The sequence below is a fragment of the Gastrolobium bilobum genome, unplaced genomic scaffold (genome assembly GCF_033153095.1).
Source record: "Gastrolobium bilobum isolate Gb01-03AN ecotype WA unplaced genomic scaffold, APGP_CSIRO_Gbil_v1 utg37667, whole genome shotgun sequence".
Classification (NCBI taxonomy): Eukaryota; Viridiplantae; Streptophyta; class Magnoliopsida; order Fabales; family Fabaceae; genus Gastrolobium; species Gastrolobium bilobum.
In genome coordinates this window covers 34,012-59,247 of record NW_026895680.1, presented here as the reverse complement: position 1 = coordinate 59,247, position 25,236 = coordinate 34,012, and the positions used below count along the sequence as shown (strand labels likewise).

Below are 25,236 nucleotides of genomic sequence, written 5' to 3'. Positions count from 1 at the left end.
TTATTGCATGCTCATGAAACAATTCATGGAGAAAAAAATAAGAAAACAATCAAGGTACACCTTTCATGGTCGAACTCCACCCTTCAAAAAGGTGCTTCCTTTTAAAACTTTTATAAAGAAAAAGACAACCATGAATATGAATGGATGCATGAACATGGCATTCGAAATAACATGTTCATAAAAACAAAAACTTTAACCGTTTAAAGTATTGTAAATTAGAATCCATTCATAAAAAATTGAATCTTTAACCGTTAAAGAGATTTTAACCGTGAAAAATATGATTACAAACAAGGTACCATCACCCGTCGATGGTAAAGCAACCGGGCTCTGATACCACTTGAAAGTTTGAAATGGCCTTGAAGGCCGATGCATGCAAGAGGGAAAAACAAAATTTTTCTTTGCGGAATATACATGCACATCAAGATCATGCTTTAGGAAAGCATGATGTTACCTTGTTCGTGAAATCACCAGATGATCAAGGCAGGTCTGAAGGGTTCAGACCCTCTAACGTTGATCCACACCACCCACTCGTCTAGGTGCAAGAACTCCTTCTTGTGAAGCCACCGGATGATCACCACAAAGAGGAGCTGTTTTATTTCAAAAATTGCTAACAGTCTCCTAGAATATTCTCTTGAGAATTGGTTCAAAACCTATTCAAAATTCTGATCAGAAATCTTCATAAGATCAGCTATATGGTGCGCCCCATATAGCCCAAAAAGGTGACCAGATACATCTGAGTAGTTGCACTCAAATTTGAATCAACTCACTCAGATTTTCTCCCAACTGACTGAATCTTCTGGAGCTGATTTTTGATGAGCAAATCTTGCTCACCAACAACCCAAATCAGCGCCATATATGGCCTTGGATCTTGTCAAAAAGATTCTCTCATGATACTAGTGATTTGTTCTAACAACATCTTATCTTATCCTTTTGTTATGAAACAACCTTTCATAGGCAATTCAAATTCAAATTCAAATATTTGAATTCAAACATTCAAATATTCAAATTCAAATGTTCAAACATTCAAATTCAAAATTCAAATTCAAAATTTAAATTTTCAAATTTCAAAATTCAAAATTCAAAATTCGAATTCAAAATCCAAATTTCAAAATTCAAATTTCAAATTCAAAATTCGAATTTCGAAATTCAAATTCAAAATTTCAAAATTCAAATTTCGAATTCCAAAATTCAAAATTTAAATGTTGATAATTAATTTAACTAATTAAACATATTTGGTTGCTGTACATATTTCCTTTCGTCTCGGTTATCTTCCCATAAAACCTAGGGTAAGGAAGCGTATCAACCCCTGCGGTTTAGGGTAAGCTTTATTCGAAATAGAGAATCTTCAATTTACAGACTCTAAAGGCAGATCATCTCATGATCTCTTTTACTATGCATAGATTCCCGAGTCCCTGTAAATATCATCCTGATTTCTCCGGTTTACAGATAACCTAATCTCTCACAGAGATTTGACGAATTCCTTCAGCTTATCACCCTAGCCCTGTGTTCTTTCAGGACAAGCCCAACAGTATACCTATGAGTCTCCATCTTTCAGGCATACGAGGTGCACAATCAAAGCATGCCTTCTAGAACACAGTTTAGGTAATAACTTCTGGTCTTAGGAAAGACATACCCAAATATAAATAGACTACTCTAATGATACTCTCTGTGAGAGTTCCTCATAGAGTCTCTTTGTGGGTCCGTTCAGTGCGAGCTATACCCTTATAGGTCCACCCATGACTTTAGCTAAGACATCTCCATATCTGTAGCACATGAGGTCTATACCTTGTATCCATATACAAATAGATAAGTCGTGCTAGTCTTACCCGAGATTACTGACCCCATTCTCAGTATCTCTAGACTAGGAACATAAAATTAGGAATGAACATCCAGTATTCTTGAATCCTCATGATTGTGATCTCATCACAGATACTCAAGAGATACCTATTTTATTCCACGGGGTTTATCAAGTTATTCATAATATATTAATATTAGTATCGAGACATAATTACGAAACAAGATAAAGAGAGCTTTTATTTATTTGCGACAATATTAAAAAGGTCTACATCTCTGTCCTTATTTAATCATAAGATTGTCTCTAGGACACCCAAATACTAACATATACTAGCTGAAGGAGGACGTTTTAGCGTCCATGAAGCACATTTAAATGCACAAAAGAAAGAAAAATACCATTGCTCTCTAAAAGAGAGCGTTTTGGCGCGCAAACAGCACGCCAAAACGCCCTTGAAGCCACAAAAACAATTCGAAGAGCACGTTTTCGCGTGCTACAGCACGCCAAAACGTGCTAAGGCAGACAACAATCAGTTATTTGACAGCGAGAAGATTTACCAAAGAGCTGCTGAAGGTTCAAAGGAAAATTTGATCAAGATACGCAACAGATTCCATGAAGATTTAAAGAAGATTTGTTCAGATAGGATATGGAACTAAAACGGAAACAAATCAAGATGATTCATGAGAAGATTGAAGCAAGATACAACGAAGATTTAAAACTCTAATTCATCAACCAAATCTCCAAGATTTTACATGAAAAAGGAAACAAAGATGAAATCAAATACAAATCTTGTATGGATTCATTGGAAGATTAGATGATGGATACAACTCCTGTGGTTATAAATAAGGAGCTTGGGAGCACAAACCAATACACAATTCCAGAGCATTACACCAAGACTGAAGGAGGAATCCTGTTGCAGAGCGCTGGAACACTGAGAAACCAAGTCAACATCACACCAATGGGGGCTTGGGGTTCTCTTTTCTTTATTATTTCTTTTCTTTTCATTATGCTAGAGTAGTTTTTTTATGTAGTTAAGGGTAGATGGAACCCAATTGAATCTTTATGTTTATGAATTAAATTGTCTCCGAATCCTGTTCTTTTTATAATTGAATAAATTATCTGTTTTTAATGCTTTCTATGAGTTTGTTCCTTATAGAATGATTTTGGGGAATTGTATGACAATAGGGATGTTGGTGCATGAACCTTGACTTGATAATTTATCATAATCCTTGTGATCTAGGAATAGGAATAGACATAAGGTAATTATGCAATCTTGAAATTCTTGATCTTAATGCATGTTTTCTTGGGGAATAATCGGGGAACTAGTGTTCTTTCAAGATCATATAGATTTAGGGTAACAAGGAATTGAGCCCTAATTAACTCAGATAGAATTGATTGACAATATATTAAGAAACAGATTCTTGGCTATTTCATTCATAACATGTTGAGGATATTGGGGGAAGTCGAAACCTTAACTACGTTCTTTTTAAATTTCAATCAAACATCATCTTCATTCATTCTTTCAATTATGAATTTTCATATTGCATGTTCTTAATTGGTTTTAATTTTAAGTTCTTTGAACCACAATTCTCTTCATCTAAATTCTCTCAAACCAAACCTTTGATTGTCCAACTAAAACGCAATTAGCGAACTAGTGCTTGAAATTCTGATCCTCGTGGGAACGATCTCGTACTCAGTAAATTTTATTACTTTACGACCGGTGCACTTGCCGTGTCGCTATCAATATCCTACAGGTGTTGTTTTTATGAAATGATTAAGTAATCAACTAGGCTAAGCATAATGGCGTCATAATTGAAAAGAAAAAGATATTCCGCATTTTTAAATTAAGCATGGCTTAATACGATGACATGATAACAAACCGGGTTAACACGGGGTGTTACATTTTATGATATCAGAGCACTTTCTAGGGAAAAGCCTGTATGTATTGCAATAACTAGGATGCTTGGTTGTGTCTTGTCTTGTGTGTTTGCTCCGTTGAGTGTTATTATGATAATGCATATGTGATCACATTGCGTGGGCCTGATCAACTCATAATTTGTGTAACTTGTGCAGAGTCATGGTAATACCCAGGAGAACTCGCGAGACCGCTGAGGGTCAACCCGACCCGATCCTGAGTGCATTAGCTGAGATGCAGGAGGCCGCTAGATTGGCCAACGTGGCAATGATTGACGCCGCTCGTGAGGCGAACTAGAAGGCCACGGAGGATGCTCTTGAGGCGAACCGGCTGGCAAACATGACCATGATGAGGGTCATGTTAGAGGAGATGAAGGTTGGTCCTGCTGTTGGTCAGTTCCCTCTGCCACCACCTCCGCCGCCACCGCCGCCGCCGCCTCCACCTAGTCTACAGGACGAGAGTCAGAGCCAGATTGAGGGCAATGGTTACTTGACTGGGGTGATGGAACCCTTTGTGGAGCCTGCTGAAGATAGAGATGTGATTGATAGCCGGCTTAATGCTTTTCACAAGCATAAGCCACCTACTTTTGATGGAGCTTACGATCCTATTGTTGCGGCTAGATGGCTACAGGCGCTGGATAAGATCTTTCGGGTCATGCAGTGTACAGATCCGCAGAAGCTGATGTTCGCGACCTACATGCTGAAGGGCGACGCACATGAGTGGTGGATGAACACCTCTCATGCTTTTGAGATGCAGGGTCATGTTATGACATGGCCATTCTTTGAGGATTGCTTCCTTGGGAGATATTTTCCTTACGATGCGCAGGAGCGGAAACAAGGAGAGTTCGACAGGTTGGTGCAAGGCTCGTTGTCTGTTGACGAGTACCTGGCCAAGTTCAATGAGCTGGTAAAATTTGCGCACTTTCGGATGGAGAGGCCTACTCTGATCTTCTTGGCCGCTAAGTTCCGCAGGGGACTTAGTGAGGACATTGCTGGTTACCTCGCTGGTTCTGCTTCGAGAGACTTTGGGACACTGGTGCAGCAATGTCGAGATATCGAGGATTTCTGCAACTCGAGTAAGGTCAAGAGGGCCAAGATTACTGATACGAAGGGAACGAACAGTTCCACTTCCTGGAAGAACAGGAATTTTGCTGGAAAGGACAAAGGCAAGCAGTTGGCTGCTAGGCAAGCGCCTAGTCAGTTCAAGAGGAGTTTCACTCAGAGGAGTTCAGCGAGACCTCCTACTCCCCGATGCACGGGATGTCAGAAGGGTCATCCAGGGCCGTGTGCTACCAGCCAGACCATATGTTTTCAGTGTGGCAAGGAGGGATACTATGCTAGAGAATGTCTGTCGTCGACGATGAGAGCTGCACCGGTTCAGGCAGTTCCACTTCAGATGGTTCCCCTTCCATCTACAGCGACACCTGTTGTGCCACCTGCCACGGGGCGAGTTTACACCTTGGATCGTCAGCAGTCGGACCGAGCTCCGAACCTTGTCAGAGGTACTGTTTCCATTGGTGGATCTTCTGTTGATGTCTTGTTTGACTCCGGGGCTATGCATTCATTCATTGCAACCCCGATTGCTGTGGGGCTTGAGTTGCCCATGTCTGTGCTTTCTCCACCATTGCGGGTGACTACCGCCACCGGAGAAAGATGTGATTCTACCACTGTTCATCGCAATGTAGCGTTTCAGTGGGATGGCCGTGAGTTCTCGGTAGATCTGATAGGATTGCCGATGGCCAACTTGGAGATTATTCTGGGCATGGATTGGTTGTCCAGAAATTGTGTGATGATTGACTGTTGTGCCAAGCGAGTGGTGATGTCTCCGTGTGACTCCACAGCCAGTTCCTCGCCTTATATATCATTACTGCAGGCTTCGAGAGCCTTGAGAGCAGGGGCTTTCGAATATGTCATGTTGAGGGGTTTGGTGAGTAGGTCACATGAGGATATCACTGGCATTCGTGTGGTGAGGGAGTTCCTGGAGTTATTTCCTGAGGACATCCCTGAGTTTCCGCCGCAGAGGGAGATTGAATTCTCCATTGACTTATTGCCTGGTGTGGGGCCCGTTTCATTGGCTCCATATCAGATGTCGCCACCAGAGTTGGCTGAGCTGAAGAAGCACATTGAGGACCTTTTAGGGAAAGGCTTCATTCGACCGAGTGTGTCTTCATGGGGAGCACCGGTCATTTTTGTGAAGAAGAAAGACGGAACTATGCGATTGTGCACCGACTACAGGCAGCTGAACAAGGTGACAATCAAGAACAAGTATCCCCTTCCGCGCATTAATGATCTGTTGGATCAACTGAAGGGTGCTTGTGTGTATTCGAAGATCGATCTCCGATTCGGATACCATCAGATTCGGGTGAAGCCGGAGGATGTCCCGAAAACCGCATTTCGTTCGAGATACAGTCACTATGAGTATTTGGTGATTCCTTTTGGACTCACAAATGCACCCGCAGTGTTCATGGATTACATGAACAGGATTTTCCAGCCGTACCTGGATCAGTTTGTGATCGTCTTCATTGACGACATATTGATTTACTCCAAGACTGAGGAGGAACACGCTGAGAACTTGAAGATTGTGTTGCAAGTGCTGAAGGAGAAAAGGCTTTATGCTAAGCCTTCCAAATGTGAGTTTGGCTCAAGTCCGTAAAGTTTTTGGGACATGTGATTTCTGCAGAAGGAGTTGCAGTGGATCCGAACAAGATTGAGGCCATGCTTGATTGGGAGAGGCCCAAGACGGTTACTAAAGTGCGGAGTTTTCTGGGTTTGGCTGGGTACTACCGGAGGTTCATCAAGGGATTTTCCATGTTGGTTCTGCCATTGACTCGCTTACCCGCAAGGAGACTCCATTTGTGTGGACTCACGAGTGTGAGGAATGTTTCCAGGAGTTGAAGGAGAGACTGACTATTGCACCAGTGTTAGTCCTTCCTGATCCTACTGAGGAAGTTGAGTTGTACACCGACGCCTCCGGAAAGAGGCTCGGATGTGTGTTGATGCAGTTGGGAAAAGTGATCGCCTATGCTTTGAGGCAGTTGAAGCCTCATGAGGAGAACTACCCGACTCATGACTTGGAGTTGGCTGCTATTGTGTTTGCTTTCAAGATTTGGAGGCATCATCTTTATGGCATGAAGTTTGCGGTGTTCAGTGATCACAAGAGCGTAAAGTATTTGTTTGATCAGAAAGAGCTGAACATGAGACAGAGAAGATGGATGGAGTATCTGAAGGACTACGACTTTGAGTTGAAGTACCATCTTGGCAAGGCCAATGTGGTAGCTGATGCTTTGAGTCAGAAATCTGTGAGTCTATCTAGTTTGACCATGGGTGACTATGACATCATTGAGCAGTTTCGAGATCTGACAGTGACTTCCTTGTTTGGGGGTGCACTTCTCGAAATGGAAACCGTGATAGTGGAGAACGAGCTCATGGAAAAGATCAAAGAGGTGCAAATGCAGAGAGAGTGCCTAGATTATGTGAAAAACCAGGACGAAGTGTTTTGGAATGAGGATGGATTGTTGACCTTTCAGAAGAGGATTGTGGTTTCTTGAGGTCCGTTGACTGTTGAGGTGATGACAGAGGCTTATAAGGGCCAGTTTACTGTCCACGCTGGTGCTACAAAGATGTACCAAGACTTGAAAAGGAACTATTGGTGGCCGGGCATGAAGAAGGACATTGCTATTTTTGTGTCCAAGTGCTTAGTTTGCCAGAAGGTGAAGATAGAACACCAGAAGCCGTCTGGTAAGCTTCAACCTCTTGAGATTCCGGAATGGAAATGGGATAGCATTTCCATAGACTTCATGGTGGGATTGCCGAAGAATCAGGCTGGTTATGACTCTATCTGGGTCATTGTGGACAGATTGACCAAGTCTACCCACTTTCTTCCGGTGAAGGTGAGCTTCACTACTGAGCAGTTGGCCAGACTTTATGTTCGCGAGATTGTGAGAATTCACGGGGTTCCCGAGAGTATCATTAGTGATAGGGACCCGAAATTCACATCTCGGTTCTATGAGGCATTGCAGGAGGCTTTTGGTACGCAGTTGAGACTGAGTACAGCCTATCACCCTCAGACTGATGGACAGACTGAGCGGACCATCCAGACATTGGAGGACATGTTGAGGGCTTGCACTTTGGAGCAGGGTTCAGCGTGGGATAGGTACCTGCCATTGGTTGAATTTTCGTACAACAACAGTTTCCATGCTAGCCTGGGCATGGCACCCTATGAGGCATTGTATGGTAGGAGGTGTCGGACTCCTACCTGCTGGTCTAAGGTTGGAGATCGTGAGTTGTGTGGCTTGGACTTCGTCCAAGATACCACCCTGCAGATTCAGATGATCAGGGAAAAGCTGAAGCAGGCGCAGAATCGCCAGAAGAGTTACTACGATGTCAAGCATCGTCCACTGGAGTTCAGTGAGGGTGAGCACGTGTTTGTGAAACTTTCACCTGTCACCGGTGTTGGACGGGCACTCGGAGTGAGGAAGCTGAGCCCGCGTTATATTGGGACATACCAGATCCTTGGTAGAGTAAGACCTGTTGCCTACCGGCTTGCCTTGCCTCCAAACTTGGCCAACATCCACGACGTGTTTCACGTGTCTCAGCTTCGCAAGTATGTAGCGGATCCTTCGCACGTGGTGCAAATGGATGATGTGGAGGTTCGGGAGAACTTGAAAACTCTCGTCGGACCACTCAAGATTCTCGATCGTGGCGAGAAGAAGCTGAGGAGCTAGATCATTCCGATGGTCAAAGTGCAATGGTCAGGAAGAACTCCTGAGGAGTGTACCTGGGAGCGAGAGGACGAGCTTCTCCGGCAGTATCCCAATTTCCGAGACAGGTATATTCTAATTTTGAGGACAAAATCCTAAAAAGGTGGGGTGAATGTAAGAACTCGCACCGTTAATTAAGGAAGTTAATTAATTAATTATGTGAAATTAGAAAATAATTTCATAATTGACCCTAATAATTATTATCGAGACTTAAATAAATATAATAAGTGAGTAATAATGTTGAAAGTCGTTTTTCTGACGAAAAGTGCAGATACCGGTTCTGCTAGTCGGTATAAATGCGTACCGATGAAGTATCCCGAAAAATTATAATAAGTGCATGAATATTCCTAGAAAAATATGTAGGACTGTGACTTCAAGTATCAAGTTAAAATAATGAGAACTGGTGCCAGAACTAATATTGGCTATGGAAAAGCGCGTACCGGAAAGGTGCTGCGAAAAATAAAATAAAAATATGACAAATCTTAGAAAAATGAGTAGGTTCAGATTCCGAAGTTTGGGATTAAAATGCTAAGCGTAGCAATTAGCACTAATACTATGCGATTAAGGCTTAAGTGACTATAAATACTCATTTTAGGACCAAAACCCTAGGCACCTTGCATTCCTACGTGACTTGTTGGGGTGGCTAATCAGTTGCTAGTGTTCCATTGGTGTGTGTGAAAGTTATCATTGGGGGTAGGTTGTGAGCTTGTTGCTGAGTTGTGGACTCTGGTTTGGTGGAGTGGAAGGGCTGTTTTCGGAGTTTGGTGAAGAAGGAGCTTTTATCTTGGCATTTTATGCTTCAAGGAGTGACCTTTGGTGTGAAAGAACCTCCCTTGATTACCATTTTCGTGGGTTGTGCTTAGCCTGACTTTGGGAGCTTCAAGTGAGCTCCGAGAGCCTTTGTTGCTTCTGTTTTGAAGCTTTGGGTATGTTCCCTAACTTGATAATGAGTTTTAATGGGTTAAAGCTTGAGTCTTTCCATGTTAATGAGTTAAACAAGTATGTAATATGTATATGAACCTTGAACAGAGTAAAAATGCATGCTTTAACGATTTAGTGGGTTAAAAGATGGACCTTTGGAGTGATATCTCGCGAAATGCAGAAACTGCATTCTGTCGCGAAATATCCGGATATTGATATCCGGATATTGGCAGAGAGAACTTATACTGTTATCTGTTTTTAGAACACACATGACATGATTATCTGTTGCATTGCACTGATTTTAGAACTTATACTGTTATCTGTTTTTAGAACTTATATTGCACATGTAAGTGAGCTGGGGGTGGAAGATCTTTGAGGACCCCTTGTCTTACTGAGATTTCTGTTTAGAGATCTCACCCCACATTTGGGGCACATATTTCAGGTTCAGGTAACCCAGGGGTTGAGACCTCGGGTGGCAGGAGGCCGGAGCTGAGTTAGCTGATATTGTTGTTTATCTGATTATATGATGGATGCTGATATGCCATCTGATTATGTTTTATTTATACTTGGAACATCCCTCCAAGAATAGGAAAAGACTAGCAAATGAAAAGACACTAATTTAAAGTTGACAACTTGGAAAAAGTAAAAGACTCTAATCAACCCCACTAAGCATTAATAACATTGAAAATGCTATCAGCCCCACTAAGCATTAATTGACATTGAAAATTGCTACTCATTCCACTCAACCTCCCTTGCATTGATGGCATTAACTAAATTCTGATCAAGAATAAATTTGGACATGATATCTTCATGATTAGCCCACATTTGTTGGATCATCCCACTGAGAGCTTCTTTAAACTTCTTGGCCCTTGATCTTGTTATTGGCCCATTTGGCAATTGCAATGGATCACTAGGTATTGTCTCCTTATTCATATCACTAAGGTTGCTATCTTTGTGGATTTGGTCTCCAAATATTTCCCCCGCCACTGATGGCTGACTCTTCCCTCTTTTCTCTCACTAACTGTCCATTTAGGTTTTTTTAACCAAATTGTTGGAATGGTGGGATCGTCTAATCCCATCGATTTTATGCATTTTCCCGTCGATCCTAGTCAATCCGAGAGCAAAACAATCTCATATATGATTCATATCGTGTGAAGGAAAAGAATCGTAATATCGGACGATTCTACGATTTTCCTAGCGATTTTAACAACATTGCCTGTGTAAGTTATATTCTAAATTTTGGCTAGTAATCAAACTTATATATAACTTTTTGATTTTTTAATTATATGAGTCATTGGATATAAATAAATCAATGTTCAAGGATGAATATAATAACAATATTTCACATATAATAATAGTGTTGCATTTTATTTTTACACACTTGTATAATAACAATTTTCACATATAATAATAGTGTTGCTTTTATTATTTAAAATTATTTTTTCAAACTTAAAATATATTTAAATTGACTTATTTTATGTTTAAATAACTTATAATTAAAAATTTATAGTGAACTTTTATCATATATATCTCCTAAAAAATAATTAAAACTAAACACACCTACTATTAAGCTTAGAATTGCATGGAGCAGACCCAATGGGTGCAGCTCAGTTGGTAACTTGGCGCTGAGTTAGTGAGGTTGGATATGTGTTCGATTTCCGCTGAATGCATTCTTGGGGAGGGGGCTGAACCTTTAGCCATCACTGTTCCCCCGCACTCCGGATTAGTCCCATAGCCGGCTCAAAGAGTCGAAGCTCGTGGGGATACCGGGGGGAGCCAACTCGTCTCAAAATAATAATTAAGGTTGGGTAACTCCAAAAAAAAAAGAATTGCATGGAGCAAAGTGAGCCGATTAGACAGAGATAAATCCTCTTATGTCATATTATCTATGGAAGATAAATACACAAACTAATGGTAATTAAAGAAGGGTTTTATGTTTCTTATGTTATAAGAAATAAATATTATCACCTAAACACAAAAATATATAGGCTCCATGTTTTCTCTTTTTCTTTTCTCCTCACATGATCTTATATGAACCTCATATACTTTTATATGTGTATAAGAGATAAAATTATCTTGTATAATATGAAAAATATTAAACCCATAAAAGAAATAAAAAAAAACATTTAAGACAAAAAGTTAAAAAACACCTTAGTCAATAGATAATTGATTGCTTGGGTTTTTTATTTCCCCTATTTCAATAAAGTAGAACTGGATCAAGTATGAGGTGACAATCACAACATATATGGATAAACTTATAATACGTTCTCCAAAAACAAGCTATTTTTTTTTTTTTTATCTTTATACCTTTTATTAACATATATTCCTCCTTTCATTTCTAGAATGTTGTATAGGTTGCCACGTAGGATGCTGTTGTAACAAACTTAGTTTCTGTTATGCAGTTGTATTTCTGTTATGCTGTTGTAACAACCTGAGGGAGGTCTTGTAGTATAAATTCTCACTTGTACCATTCTGATAGATAATGAATAATAAATATGAAGTTTTCTGTTCTCTGTTGTTTGTTGATAATATGGTATCAGTAGATTCATAGTTCTTGTCTTTGTCATGGCTCGTGGATCTGCAAATAACAATCCATCTCGTCCAACCGCATCATCTTCAGTTCTTTCATCCTCTGTATCCATGGAGGATTCGAATAGCCCATACTTCTTGAGTAACGGTGATCATCCTGGGCTGATACTGGTTGCTCATGCTCTTCTTGGATCCAACTTTCACTCTTGGAGTCGTGCAATGATGATTGCTTCATCAGCAAAGAACAAATCCTGTTTTGTTGATGGTTCTCTTCCCCAACCTGGTTCTGATGATCTTCTATTTCCTTACTGGAAACGCTGTAATTCCATGGTAACATCTTGGATTTTGAATTCTGTTTCTAAGGACATAGCTGACAGTCTTCTATATTTCTCATCTGCATCTGAGATCTGGACGGATCTCCGAATCCGTTTTTTACAAGCCAATGGTCCGAAAAATTTTCAATTAAAACAACAGATTTCATCTCTTACACAAGGAAATCTTGATATCAATGCTTATTACACGCGCCTCAAAGTGCTTTGGGATGAACTTCAAGATTATGCTTCTATTCCTGTGTGCACTTGTGGAGCTTCACGTTTGATTTCTGATCTTCATCAGCAAGATTATGCTCTTCAATTTTTAATGGGACTCAATGATTCTTTTTCTTCTGTAAGAGCTCAGATTCTACTCATGGAACCTCTTCCTCAATTGTCAAGAATTTTTTCTTTGATTCTTCAAGAAGAAAGACAACGTCAGATTACACATTCTCCGTCCATGGTACCAGATACACCGTTACTCAATTCTGCTTCTGGCATGTCTTCATCTCCAGATTCCGGCCCTACTCCGGTGGCTGCTGCTTACTCTGCTCCGCTCCGTCGTCCACGGCCCCAATGTACCCACTGCCATGTTGTTGGTCATACGAAAGAAAAATGCTTCAAGTTACATGGATTTCCTCCTGGCTACAAGCCCAGATCCATGCGGCCCAGTCCACTTAACCCTTCAGCCCATGCCAATTTTAATATGTTGGCCTCTAATTGTCTTGAACCCACCTCAACTACTCCCACGTTGACTCCATACCAATATCAACAGCTTATGAGTCTTCTTCCTTCTAACACCAACACGTCTTCACCTGCTGCATCACATCCATCTACCACGGATACATCTCCTTCAGTTGCCAGCTTCAGTGGTAGGTCATCTTTTTCTTTTCCATTAACTTCATGGGTTTTGGACACGGGTGCTACACATCATGTCACATGCACACCTAATTTTTTTTCTTCATCTTTATCATCCGATTTCACAGTCTCTCTTCCAAATAACACTTCAGTTTCTGTACATTCTATTGGTAGTGTTAAACTTTCATCTACACTTATACTCCATAATGTTCTATATGTTCCATCCTTCTCTTTCAATCTTTTGTCCATCAGTGCTCTCACACGAGACTCATCCCTCGTTGCTAATTTTTTTTCTTCATCTTGTTCTCTTCAGGACCCTTCCTCGGCCAAAGTGATTGGGACTGCTAAGAGAGTTGGTGGTCTTTACATTTTAGATGCTTTGTCTCTTTTACATTTTGATGTTCCTTCAATTTTTTGTTCCACTGTTAGTCTGCCAAAATCTGTTATTTGGCATTTTCGTCTTGGTCATTTGTCTCATACAGTTTTAAATCAGATGAAACATGATTTACATTTTACTGATAGTGATTGTATTTCTTCTCCATGTTTGATTTGTCCACTTGCAAAGCAACGCAGATTGCCTTTTATATTGAATCCCAAAATGTCTCATTCTGTTTTTGATTTAATACATTGTGACATTTGGGGACCTTTCCATACCCATTCTGTTGATGGTTACAAATTTTTCTTAACTTTGGTAGATGATGCAACTCGATTCACTTGGTGTTATTTTTTGAAACACAAATCTGGTTTTAAAACTGTTTTTCCTCAATTCTATACACTGATGTCTACACAATACAACATTTCAATTAAATCAATTAGGTGTGATAATGCACCAGAATTCCATTTGTCCGATTTTTTTTTCTTCTAAAGGCATTCAAATTTTTCACTCTTGTGTTGATAGACCACAACAAAATTCAGTGGTTGAAAGAAAACACCAACATATTCTCAATGTTGCTCGAGCATTATATTTTCAATCTCATATTCCTTTAGTCTATTGGCCTGAATGTATTCTCACTGCCATATATCTTATTAATCGGACACCATCTCCACTTTTACATAACAAGACTCCTTTTGAGCTTCTTTCTCACAGGTCACCTTCATATGATCATCTTAAAGTTTTTGGGTGTTTGTGTCATTATTCTACCCTGTCCAAAACCCGTCACAAGTTTTCTCCACGTTCTTTACCTGCTGTATTCATTGGTTATCCACCTGGATACAAAGGTTACAAGCTTCTGGATCTTCATTCCAACCGTATCATCATTTCTAGAGATGTGATATTCTCAGAAAATATTTTTCCTTTTGCATCTTCCACACCAACTGATTCATCATTTTTTTCTCTACCTACTTATCATTCTTCCACAAAAACTGCACCCTCAACCTCAAGACCCCTTCGTGTCTCTAAACCACCTCCTCATCTTCAAGATTACATATGTTCTTCATCTACATCCCACCCTATTTCTAAATATATCTCTTATGACCATATTGCTCCTCCACATCTAGCATATGTTAATGCCATTTCCCAACATTTTGAACCTCAAACATATTCTGAAGCTTCCCAGTTACCTGAGTGGACTGCTGCCATGGAAGCTGAAATCCATGCTCTTGAAGCAAACAACACTTGGCAGCTTACTTCTCTTCCTCCTGGTAAACCAGTTGTGGGTTGCAAATGGGTCTACCGTGTAAAATATAATGCAGATGGGTCCCTTGAACGTTTTAAAGCAAGGCTTGTCGCTCAAGGATTCAACCAACAAGAAGGTATTGATTTTTTTGATACTTTTGCTCCTGTAGCAAAGATTACAACTGTTCGATTATTGCTTGCCCTTGCTGCTGTTTCTGGTTGGCATCTTATCCAATTGGATGTCAACAATGCCTTTCTCCATGGTGATTTGTTAGAGGAAGTATACATGAAGGTTCCTCCTGGTTATTCTAGTAAGGGGGAGATGCCACCAGATGCTGTTTGTCGATTAACCAAATCTCTTTATGGTTTGAAACAAGCTTCAAGGCAATGGTTTGCCAAACTATCCACTACTGTCATTTCACTTGGCTTTACTCAATCTCCAGCTGATCATTCACTGTTTGTTAAGAAACATAATGATCTATTCATTGCTATTCTGATATATGTTGATGATATTCTTGTTGCTTCTAATGATTTTTCTGAGGTGCAGCATTTAACTACTGCTCTAGATAGCAAGTTCAAGCTTAAAAATTTGGGATCCCTCAAATATTTTCTTGGTTTGGAAATAGCTCGCTCTCCAAAAGGAATTTTTCTCTGCCAAAGACAGTATGCATTACAAATATTACAAGATTCAGGTCAACTTGGATGCAAACCTCACAACACACCTCTAGAAGTTAATCTCAAGCTCTCTGTTGATGATGGTGATCTACTACCTGATCCAACACAATATCGCAGGCTTATTGGAAAGCTTCTCTACCTCACAGTATCTAGACCTGATTTATGCCTTGCAGTCAATCATTTGAGTCAGTTTATGTCAGCACCAAGGATTCCACATTTACATGCTGCATATCGTGTCCTATCCTATCTAAAATCCACTGTTGGCCAAGGTGTCTTCTTTTCATCTTCCTCTCCATTACAATTACATGCCTTTTGTGATTCTGATTGGGCTTCATGCCCTGATACTCGCAAATCCACATCTGGATTCTGTATTTTTCTTGGTCATTCTTTAATTTCATGGAAGTCCAAGAAACAAACTATTGTCTCACGGTCATCAGCTGAGGCAGAATATAGATCAATGGCTCTTACCACATGTGAACTGTTGTGGCTTTTCTCATTGCTGCGTGATCTTCATACACCTCATTCTGGACCTGCTCATATGTTTTGTGACAGTCAAGCAGCCCTCCATATTGCTGCAAATTCTGTGTTCCATGAGCGCACGAAGCATATTGACATTGATTGTCACATTGTTCGTGAGTATATTACTAAAGGGACTTTACGTACATTTCATGTTCCTTCTTCTAGTCAACTTGCTGATATGTTGACAAAGGCCTTGCATCCTACACCATTTCATGCTCTTCTCTCCAAGATGGGAGTTCTTAACATCTACTCTCCATCTTGAGGGGGAGTATTAACATATATTCCTCCTTTCATTTCTAGAATGTTGTATAGGTTGCCACGTAGGATGCTGTTGTAACAAACTTAGTTTCTGTTATGCAGTTGTATTTCTGTTATGCTGTTGTAACAACCTGAGGGAGGTCTTGTAGTATAAATTCTCACTTGTACCATTCTGATAGATAATGAATAATAAATATGAAGTTTTCTGTTCTCTGTTGTTTGTTGATAATACCTTTCGAGTTCATTGGGTAAAATCCTCTCGCCTAACCTATTTATGATAGAGACATAGTAGAGTACAAATCATTGTTCAACATCACTTCATAACATCACACTAGGTAGAGATTATTGTTCAACTACATCATTTGATAACATCAGATAAAATATAAACCAACATACTTTCTTGAACGGCTTAGATTTGATTTCTACATCCAGCGATTTTATTTTTTTTAATACAATCTTACATTGCTGCAAGCCCTTGGTTAAAGCCCATGACATGCACTGATTTTAAATAAGTTTTTTAAAAGATAATCATCCTCTACTAGGAAAATAATTTCTATCCTCAGCTCCACTCCCAACCATATCATTTGGGAGTGATCCAAGTACCCACCATAATCGGTTAAAACCCAATGCCGTTAAGATTTACGCCAAGCAAACTTAAAAATCGCCAAGCAAACTTAAAAATGAACATGATGAAAGCTTTATGTCCTTGGCAACCGGACAACTGCTAAAGTAACGGCAAGAGTGAAATCTTATTTTAACCTCAATCGTTAAAATCAACGAGAAATTGCAGCAAAGATAGGGAAGGACAAAATATTAAATATACATTACAGGATCATAATCCCAGTTAATCAGCACTGCAAACCCAGAACTAATCCTCACAGGATGTAGCAGCTTTCAAGATGCACACCGAAAACTCCCCTTTTTCTATTCTTTTGTTCCACCTGTGACAAACACAAGTCACTTAGTGACCAATATCAGTTATCACAATCCGAAAAAACAGCAAAGTGGAGAGATGAGAGACAACACCTGCTTAAGAACATTTAAAGAATTCCAATAGAAACACTTGATCTTCCAAATCACTGCTCATCATCAGGAGTTACCCGTCTCCTAACACTATGCCTCAAGTGATCTGAACCCCCATCTGAAGACTCATTTTCATCATCTCTAGAAGGAGATCCAGATTGCCCTTCAAGGGTTTCCCCCCAGAGCCTAGTAGATCTCCTCCTTATTCGCATTAGTCTGGTTCCTGCAGTACCCCTTGACATAGAAGTAGGTTGAAGAATAAGGAAAAACACAGCTAGCAAACCACCATCATCAATGGGAGGAATGCCATCCTCAACCCTATTTTCCCCAAAGGATGATTGAAATGTGCTTAGCAGATCCCCAAGATCCCTCTGTCGCTCCAACCTTCTCCAGTTACGCTGCCGGTCTGGGTCTACCTCAGATGGGCGCACAAGAGGGTGTTCAAGCCTTGCATGCTTTCTAAGATCCGTATAAGAACCACTGAAGTTGCAAGTCTCACATGAACAGCTCCTTAATTTTTCATTCATGAAACAACGAGCAGCTTCAACAACTTTCCACTGTTTTATTTGACCTCGACACAGAGGACATACTAGCTTTGATTTTGCCTCATCCTCATAAGATAAGGAATGTGCTGTAATGGACCCCTCACTTCTTTCTTCTTGCACATCATCAATGGTAATTACTTCTGTAGCCTGGACGAGAGTCGAGTTAGTGTTTGAAATCTGACTTGCTACTTGAGAAATGGTAGGCGAGGTTTCTGCTGCAAATGACTTGCAGAACTGATCAAGACAGTTTGAGTGGCGATGGCTGGTGTTGCACATGTAAGGGCGACACCCCTTCTCATGGGATGAACAAATGAGGAGAACTGCATTGTGAGGGTGCTCCATGCAAACTGGACACCTAGCTTCTTCCCATTCTTTAACATTTTCCTCAGACTCTAAAGGAGTTCTAGATGCAGATCTCCTGACAGGAATAGAGCTGCTTGGATAAGGTGATGTTCTGCTACTATCATGTGACAAGGAACTATCTCTTCTCTCCTTAGGCATTGAGTTTTCAATTTTAAAATAACTAAATTCTCCACCCCCCAGGGGAACAATTGAATGAATGTGAAGCTACATAAAGATAGCATCAACATGAGAAATTGAGAAAATTGAATTTGATATAAAAAACAATCTGTGTAAACCTAATGTAAAACACACCAAAATTATTATAAGATTATTCAGTGTAAAAATAAATAGGTAATAAGATATAAAAGACAAACCTAAAAACACATTTGACATACCATGTACAATGAATAGGCATGAACTGGAAAATTTCGGAAGTTCCAAAAATCAGAGCAAATCAAAAAAATACATCGCAACCAATACTTATCCCAAAACGCGGGATCAGCTTCATGGATTCAATTAAACGGTTGAGCTCTATCAAATTTCTTTTTGAAAAAAACAAAGAAAAAAGTTATCAAAAAGTGGACTCCACGGGAGGGCTTCTTTTCAGAATGAAATAATTAGTTATGAACGCTGCACCTCCATAACATATGTGCTAAAATGTTAGCATCGAATTTATCCTTCCAATTATTATACTCTCATTTATGAAAAACCACCAAGCCTTATCCCATTAGATGGGATCAGCTACAAGAATTAAACAACACCATTGAGCTCTATCAAAAACCAATATTCTCTTATGTGTTATAGTTATCAATTATGGCGCGAAAGCACGCAATTCTGCTACAGTAGCGGATTGCGGAGAGAGAAGTTGCAGCTGCTACACTATTCCTCCATACTACAACCCTTATAGCATTTCCAGGGTTGGCCACAACAGGACGCTATATGTATTTGATAACTACGTGTTAAACTACAAAATATAACATTACCCCATAAAAGGTTAATTGAATGGAAAATTATTAAACGTCAGTCTGACGGGTGAAGACTATAACTAGCCCAAACATGCTTAGGAAATATCTTGACCTAAGTCATATGCTATATCTATCCCTTCTCTCATATTTCTCCATTTTGTACCATGCAATCCTCATAATTGGCATGTTGGTGCAATCTTGTAAAACATCAGCACCATGGTCTACATAACTTCAAATTTTCATTTCACCCAATATGTGTCAACCTTTAATTGGCTAAAGAATTGAAGATATCTGAAATTAAGTTGCATGCTTTTATCCTCCTCACTCTATGTTTCATTATCATCTAAATAAGCTGAACTCCACTCGTGCCCCTCAGATGATCAACTACTCCAATGATTGCATCGAAAAATAAAATTCCAGATATTGATCTTGTCAGAGTGAAGAACATTATAATCTGAAAGAGATATCAACTTGAGAACACACGACAATTAAACTATAGAATAAAATGTTCCAAATCATGTGTTGTAGAATGAGTGGAAAGCTAATATACAGTATAACTGACACGACATCCTTCATATAAATTTGCCGATTTAACTGCATTAAACACGAATTGCAAATTTCTCTCCCATAATTTAGAGACCAAAAAGACAATTGGTTAATCCGTGGTAAATTATAGAAATAGTTTCAAATGATTGAAGGAAAATATCTATGAACTTTGCGTCACTTTTAAAAATAAATCATGCGACGAGTTTAATATGGATGTCTGTGACTTAAGCTTTTGAAGTTCTGAACTTCCATATAAAAACAAAAACAATAGAAACATCAGCATATGTATTGAATCCAAAACAACCAAATTTTAGGAATAGTTAAATTATACAAAAACCAAAAATAAATAAAAATAAATAAATCAAGATCCTTCTAATTTAAAGAATACCCATAAATCTCCACACAAAAGTACCTCCAAAATTTCGTTTGGAGAAGTAACAAATAGCTGAAACTGGTATGAAACAAGCTCATATACACAAATCAACTATACATAGCATCAAAGCCCACTAGCTCATCATCCAACGGAGAGAAAAAGGGCTATAGAATATGAATATAACAGCAAGGAGGAGTCCATCGAAGAAAAGAAGATCGATTCCAACAGGAAACCCGAATCTGGAAGAGACCCCATATGCAATTGAATTGGTAGAAATAATTAGGGATTCAATTAGTTACCGAAAACCGAAAGCAAAACAAAACCTTTTGAATTCCAGAAGATCAAACTTGGTTCCTTCGATTCGGTTTTGCACGCGGAATATTTGAGAGAGAGGCGAAGCTGCTGCTGCCCCTCCTCTAGAGAGAGAGAGAGAGAGAAAGATGAATTGGGGGAAATGAAATGGTAATTAGGAAAAGAGAAGAAGGAATATTGTCGAGAGATTCTTATACAGCACTGATGTACCTCTTTTTTTTTTTTTTTTTCGGTAAACACTGATGTACCTCTACGATAATACAATTGTCTTCCACTTCAAAAAAATTTCTACTTTTGTTGAAAGTTTTAAAATATTAATTACAATACTAATTGTATATTATTAAAATAGTTGGAATCAGAAGCTAATTAATGTTATTTATTTTTACAATCCAGGTTACTTTTTGTGATATTGTAAGATTTTATTCTATTTTATATAACATGGATTACATAATTATTATAAAAATTAGGAGATAATAAATATTTACCGATTAATATTAGGTTCAACCGTCCAAGTTGAAGGCCAAATTTTATTACGTAATTATTTTTAGCTACATTATATAATCATAATAATATCTCTTAAGAAGGAAACAGATCTTTTCCAAACTGGTAAACAGGAAAAACGATGGTTGTGATTTATTTATTTATTTTTAATTATTATATTAATGTAATTTTAAAATATATTATCAATATAATACAATCAATCTCACACGAGTGACGAGGTTATGCAAGACCGACGCATCTTGCATGGAGGATGCTAGACTCCCATGTGATACGACGAGGTAAAACATGCATCTACCATGCGAGGCTAGTCTTGCATTCCACTCATTCGAATTTGACAGGATTATAGTCAGTCGCCCATTCCAATTTGTTTTTTTTTTATAGCCACGCCCATTCCAAATTTCACTATCTCTTCTATCTCTATTTTCTCATCTACCAAATTATTAATTATGGTTACAAATAATAATTATTATATAATAATGATCGTAAATAATGTCAGTATTAATATTTCACAAGCATTAAATTCATTTAGTTAAATGAATAGTTCTCACGCAATTTTTGAAATTCTTACAAATTTAAAAACTTTAAATTTATTATAATTATTTATGATTTGGTTATTGATTTTTTTCAATATTTAGTGAAAGAATTTAAATATTTTATATTAATAAATAATAATTTGGAATTCAATATTTCACGAATAACTCTAGCATTCAAGCAATTATATAGTATGATATCAATTATCAAGATACAATCGTTAATAGGATGGAGATTACTTATACATTCATTCTGAAAAAGTTTTATTAAAAATATTAAATATTTGAGTTCTTCTGAAAAAAATTAACAAAAAATCCTTAGTCAAATCATAATTAATGATAATAAATTTAATTTGTTTAAAAAAATTTAGTACATTAAGGGAAAACTAAAAAAGTTTAGATTAGGGGAAAGCATGCATCATTGCAAGACCAATTTAGAAATGATCCTAACTAAATTGGTTTTGGGTCTCACTATTCTTAGTGAGGTTCCTATCGTTTGGTATCAGAGCTCTAGGGTTCTAATTTAGGTATAAAAAAAGGGGGTTCTTGTTTCTTTTATACCTGTTTATCTTGCTCTTGTTCAAGGACTTCAATAAAAAAAATTGAATTTATTGTTTTTGTATTATCTTGTTTAAAAAAAAAGCAAACCAAAAAAAAAACGAAAAAAGGAGGAAATTCAAGATCTTGTTCTTTTAGCCTTTTTACATCATATCATTATCTTTATTCTCATATCAATTTGTTGTGTGATCTCTGATTGTATTACTTCAAGAAAAACTTCAATTAAGTTCATTGAGTTTTAGCAAAGAACTAAAAGAGGGGTAAAAGGCAAGACTGTTTGAGCTTATAAGAGGGTAAAAGCCTAATTTTGAAATACGAGTGTGAGAGCTATTAATTGGGAGTGAAACACGTGAGGGTGTGTTTGAGAGGATAAATGATAATGCCTACAAGCTTGACCTTGCAAGTGAGTACAATGTTAATGCAACCTTTAATGTTTCTGACTTATCTCCTTATGATGTAGGTGCAGATTTGAGGACAAATCCTTTTGAAGAGGGAGAGAATGATATGAATAAGAAGACAACACCCAATGATCCATTACAATTACCAAATGGGTCAATCACAAGGTCATGGGCCAAGAAGTTTAAGAAAACTCTTAGTGGGTTGATCCAACAAATGTGGGCTAATCATGAAGACATCAAATCCAAATTAAATCATAATCAGAATTTAGTTAATGTCATCAATCCAAGGGAGGTTGAGTGAAATAATTAGCAATTTTCAATGTCATTAATATTCAGTGGGCTGATTAGGGCTCTTTGGTTCACGATATTTACTAATTGGGATTATTGATTGACGCGAGGGGGACCCGGCGTCACTGAGTTCCGCACACCTCCCCCTGTGTCACTCACACTTCTTTTATTTATTTTTATTTTTTTAAATTGAGTGCTATAACACCTCGTATCTTAAATATGTTTTTATATGTGATAATGTTGATTAAAGGGGTATGATTAGTGAAAATCCTGAAATTAGGGCCAAAATATATGAAAAGGGCAAAATGGTAATTTAACAAACACGTATATCTAGGCATGAAAAATTGAGTAGAAGATCTCAAATGACAAAAATAATGCCGGAAATGGATTCAGGACGAAAAATTGAGTGGATAGGCAAATTTCGAAAAATTTGATGAATAGTGATTTTACTAGTGTAAAAATACTGCGGTATAATTGTACCGATAAGTGTGAAAATATTGTCAGTATTTTTAGGAAACAAAAATATGACATAAACGAGAAAAATACGTAGGTTATGAATTTGTGGTTGAAATTAGTGGTTGATTAAAGTTAAATCGCATGTGGGACCCACCTATAGTTTAAGTGACTTAAATGTCACAATTACATGACACACTCTCTCTCCATTCTCTTCTTTTCTCCCGCGACACTGCTTCCCTCCATAGCCAAAAATCTTGGAAATTCCCTTTTCTTGTAACTCCCTCTATATCTCACCGAATCAAGTAAAGTTTGTCATCAAATTTGTTGTAAATCACCATCCAAAAACATTGGTAGTAGTCTTAAGCCATGAATCTCCATATATTTTGAGAAAAACTCCCCTAAAGGCCGTGCCCCTTTTGTGTAGATTTGTGTTCATGGAGTTGTTGGATGCTCCAATGGTTTAGTATGATGTGGAGGAGCCCTAGACCGACCTATTGAGTAAGTTTTAACATTTTCCATTGATTGATTCATGAGATTTATGAATTGTGCCCTAGAGTGAAATTGGATGATTTGTGTTGTTAGAGAGCTCAAATGGAAAATGTGTATTAGATGATTATGTCTTAAAATGATGTAATTGAGCTAGAAATCCAATAAAAATTATTGGTGAAAATATGTTCATAACTTAGGAAATTTGAATGATGCCATGAAATTGTGATTTTGGATTGTTGATAGGATTGTGTAATTGAGTTATGGAGCAATTGTATGAAGTAATTGCATGATTATAGGATGTGTAGAAGTGTTGGAATGAGTTGAAAATCCTTTGGGACCCTAGCTTGAAGAATTCGACCTATTGTGATCATAAATGGTTGATGATGTAAAAGTTATATAAATGGTGATGTATGATTGTGATTGGTGTTAAATGAATGGTAGGTTGGTGTGATGTGTTGATTTGGATGGAAGAGCATTGAATATATATGTGTATGTGAGAACTTGACCTATAATGAAGATTAAGGAAAAATAAGTGTGATTAGCCCTTTAGCCTAAGTGGATGGGTTTTGGATATTGTATATTGAAAGTGAATTGGTTGCCCTGAAATTGTGTTGATGATCATGTTGTTTGATCATTATAGGTTACTCGGATGGACGCTATAGAAGCGGATTAAGCTTGGAGCTTACGTTGTGGAGCATTGGCTTCGGAGTTGAGGTAAACCTTTGGAACTTGGATTTAGTTCCTTGTGTGCTCCACCACACCTAGTGGAAGATTGTGGTTGGATTTTGTGCCTTTGAACATTGTGTGAATATGTATGTTCATGCATTATTACTTGATTGTGTGACATGCTTGGAGCATGTTGTGTGTGAATTGTTTGATCTCTAGCCAGTAGATGTGTGTTGGTTTGGACTTCCGCTAGAGATATCCTTTGGGGATTCTGGTCGGGTTTTGCCGTGGGGCCGACTCTGGGAGCGGTACCAGGATGATCCAAACGTGGGACTTCCGCTGGATAGGGCTCATGAGGAGTTCCAGTTGGGTTTTGCCATAGGGTCGTCTCATCCATGGGAGAGGCACCAGGAAGATTCCGGGAGTTATACGATGGGGTCCTTGAACAGAATCCTGATGTGGATGTTCTTGGATTTGTCCCCAGTTGTTTGTGATTTTGTATGTTATGCATTTTTACAAGATGTTGATTGTTGCACTTTGAGTGAGCCATGGGGTGGAGTGATCCTCTAGTACCCTTGGTTTACTGAGATATATTTGTATATCTCACCCTGCGTTTGGGGACATCATTTCAGGCTATAGCGAGCATGGAGGAGTTTGATCATGATGAGCATGGCATTTTGGAGGAGTTTATTTGATGCACATAGTATGACATTATCATTTTGGACTTAGATCATGAACATATTGTATGTTGAGATTTTCATGCTTTTGTGGTGTTCATGATTAGATTCTAAGGGGTTTCGTAACTAAACTTTTTCCGTGATTACGCGAGCATTTAAAACAATAAAAAGCGTAATAATTAAAATCTGTGATCGTAAATGTAAATTCTTTGTGGAATACTTATTTAGACTACTTTTATAACTTATTTTACTTACTATAAGTCACTAAGGGGTTCCCATAAACCCACTTAGCATAATTCTCACTTTTACGTTTTCTACTCCTCCGAACATGGTTTGGTTATTAATTTTCTGCGGATAAACTTCATTCTACAAGCCTCCCATATTTTGATATATTATTCTACACTCAATTACCTTT

The 25,236-nt window shown here is 38.4% G+C and overlaps 1 protein-coding gene across 3 annotated transcripts; it reads right to left on the bottom strand.

The window, feature by feature from the left end:
* Positions 1-16,852: 16,852 nt before the first annotated feature.
* LOC133289287 (uncharacterized) lies at positions 16,853-20,431 on the bottom strand. Of its 3 annotated transcripts, XM_061487206.1 has the most exons (4): positions 20,270-20,431; positions 19,986-20,185; positions 17,179-18,287; positions 16,853-17,093 (listed from the first exon to the last, which is right to left on the bottom strand). In XM_061487206.1, exon 3 carries the CDS (start codon positions 18,219-18,221, stop codon positions 17,229-17,231), a length of 993 nt encoding a protein of 330 aa, XP_061343190.1. In that variant the 5' UTR covers positions 18,222-18,287; positions 19,986-20,185; positions 20,270-20,431; the 3' UTR covers positions 16,853-17,093; positions 17,179-17,228. The 3 variants fall into 3 exon arrangements, with proteins under 3 accessions (XP_061343190.1, XP_061343176.1, XP_061343184.1); XM_061487192.1 differs by lacking the exon at positions 19,986-20,185 and having other exon boundaries at positions 20,246-20,431; XM_061487200.1 differs by lacking the exon at positions 19,986-20,185.
* Positions 20,432-25,236: the final 4,805 nt, after the last annotated feature.

What these genes read in the sequence shown, in the direction of transcription:
- LOC133289287 (XM_061487192.1), bottom strand. Translation starts at nt 18,221, where the DNA reads ATGCCTAAGGAGAGAAGAGATAGTTCCTTGTCACATGATAGTAGCAGA.